Raw genomic sequence first — 14,426 nt, forward strand, 5'->3', positions numbered from 1 at the left:
ATTGTACCTCGCTGCTACCATGGGGAAGAAGGTACAGGAGCCTGGAAACTGTGACCTCCAGGTTCAGGAACAGCTTCTTCCCAACAACCATCAGGCTGTTGAACACTGCACAACACTAACCTCAGCAACATGTGGTCTTCTGCGGACTGTGTGTGTGGTTGCACTGTGGACTTTGGTTATGCATTCATATAGTTACCTAGTTTTACAGTTATTAATGTATTATTGATTATTATATATTCTCTGTGTGTTATTGCATTAATAGACAATAGACAACAGGTGCAGGAGTCGGCCATTCGAGCCAGCACCGCCATTCAATGTGATCATGGCTGATCATCCACAATCAGTACCCCGTTCCTGCTTTCTCCCCATATCCCCTGACTCCGCTATCTTTAAGAACCCTATCTAGCTCTCTTTTGAAAGCATCCAGAGAACCTGCCTCCACCGTCCTCTGAGGCAGAGAATTCCACAGACTCACCACTCTCCGTGTGAAGAAGTGTTTCCTCGTCTCCGTTCTAAATGGCTTATCCCTTACTCTTAAACTGTGGCCCCTGGTTCTGGACTCCCCCAACATCGGGAACATGTTTCCTGCATCTAGCGTGTCCAAACCCTTAATCATCTTATATGTTTCAATAAGATCCCCTCTCAACCTTCTAAACTCCAGAGTGTACAAGCCCAGCCGCTCCATTCTCTCAGCATATGACAGTCCCAACATCCCGGGAATTAACCTTGTGAACCTACGCTGCGCTCCCTCAATAGCAAGAATCTGGGCCTGGTAACTGCATCAAGTAAGAATGTTCATGTTTAGAGATACAATGTGGAAACAAGCCCTTGGGTCCACCGAGTCCCCACTGACCCTCAATTACCTGCACACTAGTTCTATGATATCCCAATTCACCTACAAACCCGCACGTCTTTGGAGTGTGGGAGGAAACCGGAGCATTCGGAGAAAACCTACGCAGGTTAGGGGGAGAACGTACAAACTCTGTACAGACAGTACCCGTAGTCAGGATGGAACCTGGGTCTGTGGCGCTGTGAGGCAGCAGCTCTACCCGCTGCACCACCGTGCCACCTCTTTTTCTCACTTCACGTTTTGCGTTCGGAGTGTGACAATGCAGTTTGCCGGCTGATCCACTGTTGCATCTGTCCCCTACTACACACAGACCTGTGAAACGTCACCTATCCATGTTCTCCACAGATGCTGCCTGACCCGCTGAGTTACTCCAGCACTCTGTCTCTTTTCTCCTGGCACTTGCCCGGTGGACTGTACGACTCACACTCCACACCTGCGCCGGGCCTGACTTGCAGGCAGCAACTTTCTGGGTCGCTGGCTGTGACCTCTGGCAGTGAAATCCTTCAGCACTCTGCTGGTAATCACAGCCGACACCTCCCTCCGCCCGCACCTGTAACCCTGCGGCTGCCAGCTAATTACCGCCGAGATAATTAGTCCCTCAAAGCTGCGGACATTGCCCCGGGAGAGGGCTCTGCTCTTAGTTTGCTTTCACTGCCAGTGGAGTTGCCGCATGTAAAGGTGGCACCATCATGGTGTTTGCTCACACCTCCCGCAGTACACAGCGTGGTGGGTCCCCACTACCCAACTCAGGGCTGAAGCCACAAAGCCATCAGGAGAGGACCCACCCACAGTGGAGGAAGGGGCCTGTAGTGGAGGAAGTGGCCAGTGGTGGAGGAAGGGTCCTGTGGTGGAGGAAGGGGCCTGTGGTGGAGGAAGGGGCCTGTAGTGGAGGAAGGGGCCAGTGATGGAGGAAGGGGCCTGTGGTGGAGGAAGGGGCCTGCAGTGGAGGAAGGGGCCTGTGGTGGAGGAAGGGGCCTGTGGTGGAGGAAGGGGCCAGAGGTGGAGGAAGGGGCCAGCGGTGGAGGAAGGGGCCAGCGGTGGAGGAAGGGGCCATTGATGGAGGAAGGGGCCAGTGATGGAGGAAGGGGCCAGTGATGGAGGAAGGGGCCTGTGGTGGAGGAAGGGGCCTGTGGTGGAGGAAGGGGCCAGTGATGGAGGAAGGGGCCAGTGATGGAGGAAGGGGCCATTGATGGAGGAAGGGGCTGGCAGTGGAGGAAGGGGCTGGCAGTGGAGGAAGGGGCCAGCGTGCGTGCCGGAGGCGGGACACGCCGCTGAGGACAAAGGGGGAGCATTGGGGCCTGACTGGAATTCTTCGTAACTTTGTCAGCACCACATGTGTGGAAACTCTTTACATTCCTTGTGTCTGCAAAACAAGTATCTCACTGTGACAATAAAGCATCATACATTCATCAGATACACACACAGTGCTGGAGTAACTCAGCGGGTCAGGCAGCATCTCTGGAGAAAAGGTAATGAGTGACTATTCGGTTTTGAGACCCTTCTTCAGACAGATTTAGGGGAGAGGGAAACTACAGGCGTGAAAATGTGTAGAACAAACAGAGCCGGCAGTAAAGGCCGTGGAGCCCACAATGATCCATTGTTGGCTGTGTAAGAGGTGATAGCGAGGGGCTACAAACAGTGAAACTAGCGGGGGCGTGGGAGGAAACCGGGACACCGGGGTGGGGGAACCCTGGCAGTCACAGGGAGAACGAGCAAACTCCACACAGGCAGCAGCTTTGAACTGAACCTGCATTGCTGAATCTCTTCATAAGCGGTAGGAGTAGAATTAGGCCATTCGGCCCATCAAGTCTACTCCGCCATTCAATCACGGCTGATCTATCTCTCCCTCCTAACCCCATTCTCCTGCTTTCTCCCCATAACCCCTGACACCCGCACTAATCAATGAATGAATGAATAAATTAACTGGCCAAGTATTCACATACAAGGAATTTGCCTTGGTGCTCTGCCCGCAAGTGACAACGACATACAGTGACAGTTAGGAATGACACATAAAACATTAATAATAGTTTAAGCATTCATCTATCTCTGCCGTAAAAATATCCATTGACTTGGCATCCACTGCCGTCTGTGGCAATGAATTCCCCAGATTCACCACCCTCTGACTAAAGAAATTCCTCCTCATCTCCTTCCTTTAATTCTGAGGCTGTGCCCTCTGGTCCTAGACTCTCCCACTAGTGGAAACATCCTCTCCACATCCACTCTATCCAGGCCTTTCACTATTCTGTAAGTTTCAATGAGGGGTCCCCTCATCCTTCTAAACTACTGACCCAGTGCCGACAAACGCTCATCGTATGTTAGCCAGGAAAGGGTTACAGGTTAAAAACCGACATAATTGACACCCCTGTATGGTGTTCTTCTTGAAGCGGCAGCGTGCCCCATTAGCTGACGAACAACTACCAGTGAGGAAGCCTGCCTTCAAAGAGGCATTTCAAACGCTGCTCTAATTAAACCTTGCGCCCTGGAGATTATTCCGGAACTCTCGCATCCGCTCACATCGTTTGCTTTACCTTTGGTCTGTAAATGTCAATGTTTACAAGGACTCTCCCTCTCTGTGTTCTACCGGGCCTGACAGCTGGGGTGTGATTACCCAGGAGAGGGAGTCCGTGGACAGCACTGCCCACATCTGCATCCACCTTGCATCCATCACTAGGACAGTGTCTTCCCAGCTGTTCTCAGGCAACTGAAGCATCCTACCACAACCAGAGAGAAGTCCTGAACTACTATCTGCCTGATCGGTGACCCTCAGACTATCCTTGATCGGACTTTGACTATCTGTTAGCCCTATGAGCTATATCTGACTCTCTCTTGAAAACATCCAGTGAATGATGAGGCTGGGAGGTCAGGACCGCTCTCTAGTTGGTGAGAGGACGGTTCAGTTGCCTGATAACAGCCGGGAAGAAACTGTCCCTGAATCTGGAGGTGTGCGTTCGTTTTCACACTTCTGTACCTCTTGACTGATGGGAGACAACTTCACACATTCAGAATCAGCACCTTGATTAATTATCTTCCAATATTAATGTCCCCATCATTCTAGCTTTGGTGGCCAGCTTTGATTCTCATCTACAACAGACTACATCCCAGCAGGGGTGGAGAGGGAGCTTCTGTATGAGCCAAGACCATGGAGGTAGTTGAGGCAGGGACTATCGCAACATTGAAGAAGCAACCTCCCTTCCATCGCCTCCATCTACACCTCACGCTGCCTCGGCAAGGCCAGCAGCATCATCAAGGACCAGTCTCACCCCGGTCACTCCCTCTTCTCCCCTCTCCCATCAGGCAAGAGGTACAGAAGTGTGAAAATGAACGCACACCTCCAGATTCAGGGACAGTTTCTTCCCGGCTGTTATCAGGCAACTGAACCGTCCTCTCACCAACTAGAGAGCGGTCCTGACCTCCCATCCACCTCATTGGTGACCCTTGGACTATCTTTAATCGGACTTTGCTGACTTTATCTTGCACTAAACGTTATTCCCTTATCATGTATCTGTACACTGTGGACGGCTCGACTGTAATCATGTATTGTCTTTCCGCTGACTGGTTAGCACGCAACAAAAGCTTTTCACTGTACCTCGGTACACATGACAATAAACTAAACTGACAAACTGATATCAATGTTTTACTGCCTGATTCACTGTCTGTCACACACCCCTCCCACCTCTCCCTGGATTGTAGAGTGATGCAGCATGGAAACAGGCCCTTCTGCCCAATTTGCCCATGCTGACCAAGATATCTCAAATACACCAGTCCCACCTGCCCATGTTTGGTCCACATCCCTCTAAACCGTTCCTATCCATGAACCTGTACAAATGTTATACAGAGCACTAGTGGGACCACACCTGGAGTATTGTGTGCAGTTTTGGTCCCCTAATTTGAGGAAGGACATTCCTGCTATTGAGGGAGTGCAGCGTAGGTTTACAAGGTTAATTACCGGGGTGGCGGGACTGTCATATGCTGAGAGAATGGAGCAGCTGGGCTTGTATACTCTGGAGTTTAGAAGGATGAGAGGAGATCTCATTGAAACATATAAGATTATTAAGGGTTTGGACACGCTAGAGGCAGGAAACATGTTCCCGATGTTAGGGGAGTCCAGAACCAGGGGCCACAGTTTAAGAATAAGGGGTAAGAACGGAGATGAAGAAACACTTCTTCTTCTTCACACAGAGAGTTGTGACTCTGTGGAATTCTCTGCCTCTTTCAAGAGAGAGTCAGATAGGGCTCTTAAAGATAGCAGAGTCAGGGGATATGGGGAGAAGGCAGGAACGGGGTACTGATTGGGGATGATCAGCCATGATCACATTGAATGGCGGTGCTGGTTCGAAGGGCCGAATGGCCTACTCCTGCACCTATTGTCTATTAACAGTTGCCCCCTGCTACTGGATCCTTGACTTGCTCATCAACAAAACACAATCAGTACCAACAGGCAGCAACACCTTCCTCCTCGATAACCATTATCACAGGAGCACCTGTAGGCTGCGTGCTCAGCTCCCTGCTCTACACACTCTGAAGATGGACACAAAAGGCTGGAGTAACTCAGCGGGTCAGGCAGTATCGCTGAAGCGAAGGAATAGGCAACGTATTGGGTCGAGACCCTTCTTCAGACTGAGAGTCAGGGAAAGAGAAACAAGATACATAGAAGGTACATAGAACAAATTAATCAAAGATGTGCAAAAAACAATGATGATCAAACAAAGGTGGAGCCCACAATGGTCCATTGTTGGCAGTGGGGTAGGTGATAACGAGTTACACAGACAGTGAAACTCAACAGGACTAGGGTCGGAGGGAGGGACGGAGAGAGAGAGGGGATGCAAGGGTTAGTTTAGTTTAGTTTAGAGACAGCGCAGAAACAGGACCATCAGCCCACCGGGTCCGTGCCGACCAGCGATCCCCGCACACTAACACTATCCCACACACACTAGGGACAATTTACAATTATACCAAGCCAATTAACCTACAAACCTGCCCGTCTTTGGAATGTACCACGCAGGTCACGGGGAGAACGTACAAACTCCGTACAGACAGCACCCGTAGTCAGGATGGAACCCGGGTCTCTGGCGCTGTGAGGCAGTAGCTCTACCTGCTGCGCCACTTGAAGTTAGAGAAATCAATATTCATATGAGGTGCTGTTCCTCCAATTTGTGTTTGGCCTCATTGTGTTGTTTAATACAGGTTTTACTGTACTATGTTCATATATTTGTTGTGCTTCTGCAAGTAAGAATGTCATAGTTCCCTGTTGGTACATTTGACAATTAAACTCTCTTGACTCCTGCCTTTTGCAGAGACCAGTAGAAGCTGGGTACAATGCCGATGGTCTGTGTGTGGGTGGATGGGTGTGGTGCTGCGAACGGCTCGATTGTAATCATGTATTGTCTTTACGCTGACTGGTTAGCATGCAACTAAAGCTTTTCACTGGACCTCGGTACACGGGACTGAAACAGAGTTCTCCCGTTGATATAGGCACTCCTTGAGGTAAAGGACCATGCTTCAGCAGGCCACATTCACAAATGCCCAGTCTGTGATGATCACCCTCACATTCCTGATCTTGGTTTAACAGGTAGAGGCCAGGTCTGGACTTACCCGCCACAGAGTTCGCTCCTCTGGGTATTAAAGCCCCTCCAGTAGCAACAGTCCATGGCACTACCATGCAACTGGTCAAGATATCCGCCATCCACACATTTTCCCGTCATTCCATCAACAATGGATCGGAAAGGTTTAGAGAGATATGGAACAGCAGGATAGCACAGCGGTAGAGCAGCTGTCTTACAGCGGTTACAGGGCCAGAGGCCCGGAGTTCGATCCTGACCACGGGTGCTGTCTGTACGGAGTTTGCACGTTCTCCCTGTGACCGCGTGGGTTTCCCCCGGGTGCTCCGGTTTCCTCCCACACTCCAAAGACGTGCAGGTTTGTAGGTTTATTGGCTTCAGTAAATAAAGATTGAAAATTGTCCCCAGTGTGTGTGGGATAGTATTGTTAATGTGTGGGGATCGCTGGTTGGCGTGGACTGCGAGAGCCGAAGGGCCTGTTTCTGCGCTGTGTCCCTTAAGGGCCTGTCCCACTTGCCGATTTTTTCGGCGACTGCCGGCATCAGTGACTATATCAGTGTCGCCAAAAGATTTTGAACATTTCAAAATCCAGCGGTGACAAGAAAAATGTTGCGACACTTGAAAAAACACCGCGCGCCAATACGTCATCACGCCGCATCACCGCCGCGTCACGCCGTGAATATTTCGGTGACCTGTTACGTCAGTCAATGATGCCGGCCGTCTCCAAAAAAATCACAAAGTGGGACAGGCCCTTAAATTAAACTATAGATGGGGCATCTTGGTTGGCATGGAAAAGTCGGGCCGAAGGGTCTGTTTCCGTGCTCTGTGACTCAATAACTTGTGCATTACACAAATCCTTGGGTTGTAGACTGGAGTCAATGACTCCATCCCTGCACTCCAAGTGCTTGATAATGAAGTGGTGAATCCACCTGAGAGCTGCCTCACCTCTACACTGAAGCAGTCAGACACCATTAGATGGTAGTCAAAAATGCTGGAGAAACTCAGCGGGTGAGGCAGCATCTATGGAGCGAAGGAAATAGGCAACGTTGTCTATTTCCTTCCGTTTTCGATAAGCGTTGCCTATTTCCTTCGATTTTCCAGCATCAGCAGTTCAATAGACAATAGACAATAGGTGCAGGAGTAGGCCATTCAGCCCTTCGAGCCAGCACCGCCATTCAATGTGATCATGGCTGATCATCCCCAATCAGTACCCCGTACCTGCCTTCTCCCCATATCCCCTGACTCGGCTATCTTAAAGAGCCCTATCCAGCTCTCTCTTGAAAGCATCCAGAGAACCTGCCTCCACCGCCCTCTGAAGCAGAGAATTCAACAGACTCACCACTCTCTGTGAGAAAAAGTGTTTCCTGATCTCCGTTCTAAATGGCTTACCCCTTATTCTTATGGACAGCAGACACCATTAGATGGTGAACACTCTGACACATATTTACAGCTTATTCTACGCCTGCACGTGTGAGCAATCAAATATGATGAGTGGAAGCGAAAAGCAATGCAAATATTTGTCCCTATGCAACCTCCTCCAACACATGGTGTACAGTGCAGAGTAATATCACAGACACACACACAGGGGCATTAGCATCAACCCAGCAGCTGCCCAAGTGGGAAATGCATTACACATTTTATAAGAGGTAGACAAAAATGCTGGGGAAACTCAGGGGGTGAGGAAATAGGTTTCGACCCGAAACGTCGCTTATTTCCTTCGCTTCATAGATGCTGCCTCACCCGCTGAGTTTCTCCAGCATTTTTGTCTACCTTCGATTTTCCAGCATCTGCAGCAACTTATTCTAATGTTCGTAAGTTCTAGGAACAGAATCCGGCCATTCGGCCCATCAAGTCTATTCCACCATTCAGTCATGGCTGATCTATCTCTCCCTCTCTACCCCATTCTGCCTTCTCCTCATAACCTCTGACACCCATACTAATCAACAATCTGTCTATCTCTGCCTTAAATATATCCACTGACTTGTGGCCTCCACAGCCGTCTGTGGCAATAAATCCCAGATTCACCACCCTCTGGCTAAAGAAATCCCTCCTCATCTCCTTTCTAATGGAACGTCCTTTAATTCTGAGGCTGTGACTTCTGGTCCTAGATTCTCCCACTAGTGGAAACATCCTCTCTATCCAGGCCTTTCACAATTCTTTACGTTTCAATGAGGTACCCCCTCATCCTTCCAAAGAAAGGTCTTTGCAGCTTCCTCCCTCTAGGTATCAAAAGCTGAAGCCTCTCCTCCTCCCTCATTTCATTCTGATACACGGTTACATCAGGCACCGGTCGCCACTGCTTTAGGCTTATTATTGCCACGTGTACCGAGGTACAGTGAAAAGCTTTCTGTTGCACGCTATCCATTCAGATCAGATAATGCTAAATGTAAATACAATCGTCAAACTCCAGTACAACAGGTAGAGCAAAGGGGAAGATACAGAGTGCAGGAATATAGTTCTCAGCATTGTAGCATATCAGTTCCACAGACAAAGTCCAATGTCCGCAATGGGGTAGAGGTGAATCGGACAGTACCCTAGGTTATGGATGGACTGTTCAGAAGCCTGATAACAGAGGGGAAGAAACTGTTCCTGAGACTGGTGGTGCGCACTTTTGAGCTTCTGTACCTCCAGAGTTGAGTTGAGTTTAGTTTATTGCCAGAAGTGGGATCCCGTTGGAGCTCCACTCTTGCTCCCCCTTCCCCCATTCATAACCAGGACAGAGTCCCCCTTGTCCCACCCCATCAGCCGTCACATACAGTATATAATCCTCCAACACTTTCGCCACCTCCAACGGGATCCCACTACTGGCCACATCTTCCCATCTCCACCCCTTTCCGCTTTCCACAGAGACCGTTCCCTCCGCAACTCCCTGGTCAACTCGTCCCACCCGCTAGACACGCTAGAGGCAGGAAACATGTACCCGATGTTGGGGGAGTCCAGAACCAGGGGCCACAGTTTAAGAATAAGGAGTAAGCCATTTAGAACGGAGATGAGGAAACACTTTTTCTCACAGAGAGTGGTGAGTCTGTGGAATTCTCTGCCTCAGAGGGGGGTGGAGGCCGGTTCTCTGGATACTTTCAAGAGAGAGCTAAATAGGGCTCTTAAAGATAGCGGAGTCAGGGGATATGGGGTGAAGGCAGGAACGGGGTACTGATTGTGGATGATCAGCCATGATCACATTGAATGGTGGTGCTGGCTCAAAGGGCCGAATGGCCTACTCCTGCACCTATTGTCTATTGTTTATTGTCACCCAAACCATCCCCTCCCCAGGTACTTTCCCCAGCAACCGCAGGAGATGCAACACCTGTCCCTTTACCTCCCCCTCGACTCCATCCAAGGACCCCGACAGTCTTTCCAGGTGAGGCAGAGGTTCACTTGCACCTCCTCCAACCTCATCTACTGTAATCGCTGCTCCAGGTGTGGACTCCTGTCGCAGGCTCTGCGATCGTTTCGCTGAACACCTCCGCTCAGTCCGCCTAAACCTAGCTGATCTCCCGGTTGCTCAGCACTTCAACTCCCCTTCCCATTCCCAATCTGACCTTTCTGTCCTGGGCCTCCTCCATTGTCAGAGTGAGGCCCAGCACAAATTGGAGGAACAGCACCTCATATTTCGCTTGGGCAGCTTACACCCCAGCGGTATGAACATTGACTTCTCTAACATCAACCATCCCTTGCTTTCCCTCTCTCTCCCCTTCCCTTCTCCCACCAGTCTTACTATCCCCAACCACATTCTATCTTTGTCCCGCCCCCTCCTGACATCAGTCTGAAGAAGGGTCTCAACCCGAAACATCACCCATTCCTTCTCTCCAGAGATGCTGCCTGTCCCGCTGAGTTACTCCAGCAATTGGTTTCTACCTCATGTACTAGTCCAATTGTCTTTTGAATGTTATTATAGTGCCAGCCTCAACCACCTCCTCTGGCAGCTCATTCCATTCGCCCACCATCCTTTGCGTGAAAAAGTTGCCTCGCAGTCTCAGGTTCGCAGTCATACAGCATGGAAACAGGCCCTTTGGCCCAACTAGCCCATGCCGTTTAACGTGCCCATCTACCATCTGCCTGCGTTTGGCCCATATCCCTCTAAACCTGTCCTATCCATGTACCTGTCTAACTGTTTCTTAAACTGTTTCTGAGGATGGGATAGTCCCAGCCTCAACTACCTCCCCCAGCAGCTTGTTCCATACACCCACCACCCTCTGTGTGAAAAAGTGACCCCTCAGGTTCCTATTAAATCTTTCCCCCTTCACCTTGAACCTATGTCCTCTGGTCCTCGATTCCCCCATTATCTAGTCCCATCATGAGCTTGTACACCTCTATAAGATCTCCCCTCATCCTCCTCCTCCACTCCATGGAATAGAGACCCAGCCGACTCAACCTCTCCCTGTAGCTCACACCCTCTGGCAACATCCTCAGGTTCCTATTAAATCTTTCCCCTTTTCACCTCAACCCTATGCTGCCTGGTTGTCGATGTAGGGGCCACTGGGGTAAAAGACTGTGTGCATTGAGAGCACTCTAATGTTGAGGACAAGTGCACCTCAAGGTGTCATCTTGTCAAGCGCCGGAGACCTTTCTGGTGACTGTTCCCTGGGACATTACGCGCCTGCCATTAATTACCTCGGGGACGAAAGAATTCACCGCGGGCTTTTCTTTTCCGTACGGGGATAGTGTCAGAATGCGTTGGGCCAACTCACACACACACGTTCAGCAGTTGAGAGAGAAGAGCATTTGTGGAGAGAAGGAATATGTGGCGTTTCGGGTCGAGACCCTATAAGTTTCCTTCGCTTCATAGACGCTGCCTCAGCCGCTGAGTTTCTCCAGCATTTATGTCTAACATCTGCACTTCCTTCTAAAACAAACTGTTTATCTCCGCGCACTGCTGTTGGAGTTGACTGCGAGAGCGAGCAGTGGACAGATGGACAAGCGAGCTGTTATTTATAAACAGCGGGGAGAGGAGAGCGCTTGTGAAGAGCGGGGGCAGATTGCAATGAATCCCGCCCAGCATAGAGCATCTCCCCTCAACCCGGCCAAGTCTCCAGCAAACGGCAAGTCCACACACGCATTAACCAACACGGGACTAGACCATCCTCCCGACAGTGGCGGGGTCAGGACCGACACATCACTAAACACACACACACAATATGCTGGACTGGAGTCACTCAGCGGGACGGGCAGCATCTCCGGAGAGAAGGAATGGGCGACGCTTGAAGAAGGGTCACGACCCGAAACGTCACCCATTCCTTCTCCACAGATGCTGCCTGACCCGCTGAGTTACTCCAGCTTTTTGTGTCTAACTACTTGTTGAATGTTGAGTTGAGGACTGAATACTCTGGAGTTTAGAAGGATGAGAGGGCATCTTATTGAAACATCAGATTATTAAGGGTTTGGACACGCTAGAGGCAGGAAACATGTTCCCGATGTTGGGGGAGTCCAGAACCAGGGGCCACTGTTTAAGAATAAGGGGTAAGCCATTTAGAACGGAGACGAGGAAACACTTTTTCTCACAGAGAGTTGTGAGTCTGTAGAATTCTCTGCCTCAGAGGGCGGTGGAGGCCGGTTCTCTGGATGCTTTCAAGAGAGAGTTAGATAGGGCTCTTAAAAATAGTGGAGTCAGGGGATATGGGGAGAAGGCAGGAATGGGGTACTGATTGGGGATGATCAGCCATGATCACATTGAATGGCGGTGCTAGCTCGAAGGGCCGAATGGCCTACTCCTGCACCTGTTGTCTATCCCACCGAATGTGCGCTATCAGAGTGGACGTTAGTCACAGAGTGATACAGCGTGGAAACAGGTCCTTCGGCCCAACTCGCCCACACCGGCCAACATGTCCCAGCTACACTAGTCCCACCTGCCTGCGCTTGGTCCATATCCCACACACCTGTCCGATCCATGTTCCTGTCTAACTGTTTCTTAAACGTTGGGATAGTAAACACGGGGTCTTGATTAGTTAGTCCGGACTCCATTGTGAAAGTTTAAAGAGAAAATATTCGGGATTTAAAGTGTTAAAGATCGCTGGCCGAGTGGTGTCGGAAGTGTACGTTTCACCAGCTGTTTACATGCGCTCTGGAGTAAACAGCAGCCTGTCTGGGCTTTACTGTCTCTCTCTCAGACACAGACATACTCCACCCCGACCCCCACTCTTCGCTGTAACCCCCTCCGGACCCTACACCCCCCCCCCCCCCTCCATGTAACCCCCTCCCCCTCCATGTAACCCCCTCCGGACCCTACCCCCCCCCCCTCCATGTAACCCCCTCCCCCTCCACTCCATGTAACCCCCTCCCCCTCCGTGTCCCCCCCCCCCGTCCCCCGTCCCCCGGCCTGTGTACCGTCCACAATCTGTGCTCGCCTCTAATGCTGGCCTCTTCATGCCGGCGGAGGTGGTTGAGGCCGGATCTAGGACAATATTGAAAAGATACTTGGACAGGTACGCGGATGTGAAAGGTTCAGGGCCAGACGCGGGTAAATGGGACGAGCTTAGATGGGGCATCTTGCTAGGCATGGATGGCGGGGCCGAAGGGCCTGGCTCCGTGCTGTACGACTCTCTGAATAGCCTTGGCTATTTCATCCCGAGTTGGTCTGGTTTCCCTGCGACTACGCTGCGTTTTCTGCACGTTATATACAGCGAACTGCAGACAGACACAGAGTGCTGGAGTAACACAGCGGGTCAGGCAGCATCTATGGGGAACATGGATAGGTGACGTTTCACAGAGTGCTGGAGTAACACAGCGGGTCAGGCAGCATCTGTGGGGAACATGGATAGGTGACGTTTCACAGAGTGCTGGAGTAACACAGCGGGTCAGGCAGCATCTGTGGGGAACATGGATAGGTGACGTTTCGGGTCGAGACCCTTCTTCAAACTCAAGAACAAAATCAAGAACCAAGTCTGAAGAAGAGTCTCGACCCGAAATGTCGTCCATTCCTTCTCTCCAGAGATGCTGCCTGTCCCACTGAGTTACTCCAGCATTTTGTGTCTATCCTCGGTGTAAACCAGCATCTGCAGTTCCTTCCTACACATCTCTGGCGTCTCTTTGCCCAGATGAACATCTGTCTGAGAATACACATCTGTCTCCGGAGCGAGAATCAGTCCCTCGTCCCAGCTACAGGCGCCCACACTTGACTCACAGAGAGATATAAGTGTCAATAGACAATAGGTGCAGGAGTATATCATCCCCAATCAGTATCCCATTCCTGCCTTCACCCCATATCCCCTGACTCCGCTATCTTCAAGAGCCCTATCTAGCTCTCTAGCATCCAGACTCCCCCAACATCGGGAACATGTTTCCTGCCTCCAGCGTGTCCAAGCCCTTAATAATCTTATATGTCACACAAGGCGGCGCCGGTCAACGTTTCTCTCGCTGCCTCCCCCCCCCCCCCCTCCCTCCTCCTCCTCTCTCTCTCTCTATCTCTCTACATCGCCGTCTATGTCTCTCGTTTCACTCTCCCCTGAATCTCAGTTTGAAGAAGGGTCTCGACCCCAAGCCATTCCTTCTGTCCACAGATGCTGCGTGAATTACTCCAGCACTCTGGGACTTTTCTCCTGTGTAAGGCGAGGGTTTAAAGCAACAAAACCAGGCAACTTGGGGAAGTTGGCGGCGCTGGCAGGCAAGGGGATGATCAGGCAAGCGGAGAGCACACACTCACCTTCCGGCGGGGGGCCAGATCCATCTATCCTTTAGCCTCTGGGTTCCTAAATGCATTTGTATGCATCTGTCCACACAGCGAACCCCGAAGCAAAACCAGGGAAGTGCGGCGCCGCTGCTTCATCTGAGAGTGGCGAGCGCGGGGGCGGAGGGCAAGTCTGTACAAGTGTGTACAAGTGTGTCTCCTTGTCCGCTCCTCACGTGTCGCCCGGCATCGATGCCCCCTGCTCACTCACTCACACCCCCCCCTGCTCACTCACACTTCCCTCCCCCTCACACCCCCCTCTCACTCACACCCCCCCCCCCTCCCCTCCCCTCCCCTCTCACTCACACCCCCCCTCCCCTCTCACTCACACCCCCCCTCCCCTCCCCTCCCCTCCCCC

General features: G+C 51.2%; 1 protein-coding gene across 1 annotated transcript in view; it reads right to left on the reverse strand.

Annotated features, from left to right (window-relative positions):
* Positions 1–14,296, reverse strand: part of col24a1 (collagen type XXIV alpha 1 chain) — a 191,561-nt gene extending 177,265 nt beyond the window's left edge. The window contains exon 1 of the mRNA XM_033029102.1: positions 14,045–14,296. Within this exon, the coding sequence (XP_032884993.1) occupies positions 14,045–14,100 (56 nt within the window). The 5' untranslated portion in view covers positions 14,101–14,296. The remainder of the gene's footprint in view (positions 1–14,044) is intronic.
* Positions 14,297–14,426: the final 130 nt, after the last annotated feature.

This window comes from Amblyraja radiata, chromosome 10 (genome assembly GCF_010909765.2).
Source record: "Amblyraja radiata isolate CabotCenter1 chromosome 10, sAmbRad1.1.pri, whole genome shotgun sequence".
Lineage (NCBI taxonomy): Eukaryota > Metazoa > Chordata > Chondrichthyes > Rajiformes > Rajidae > Amblyraja > Amblyraja radiata.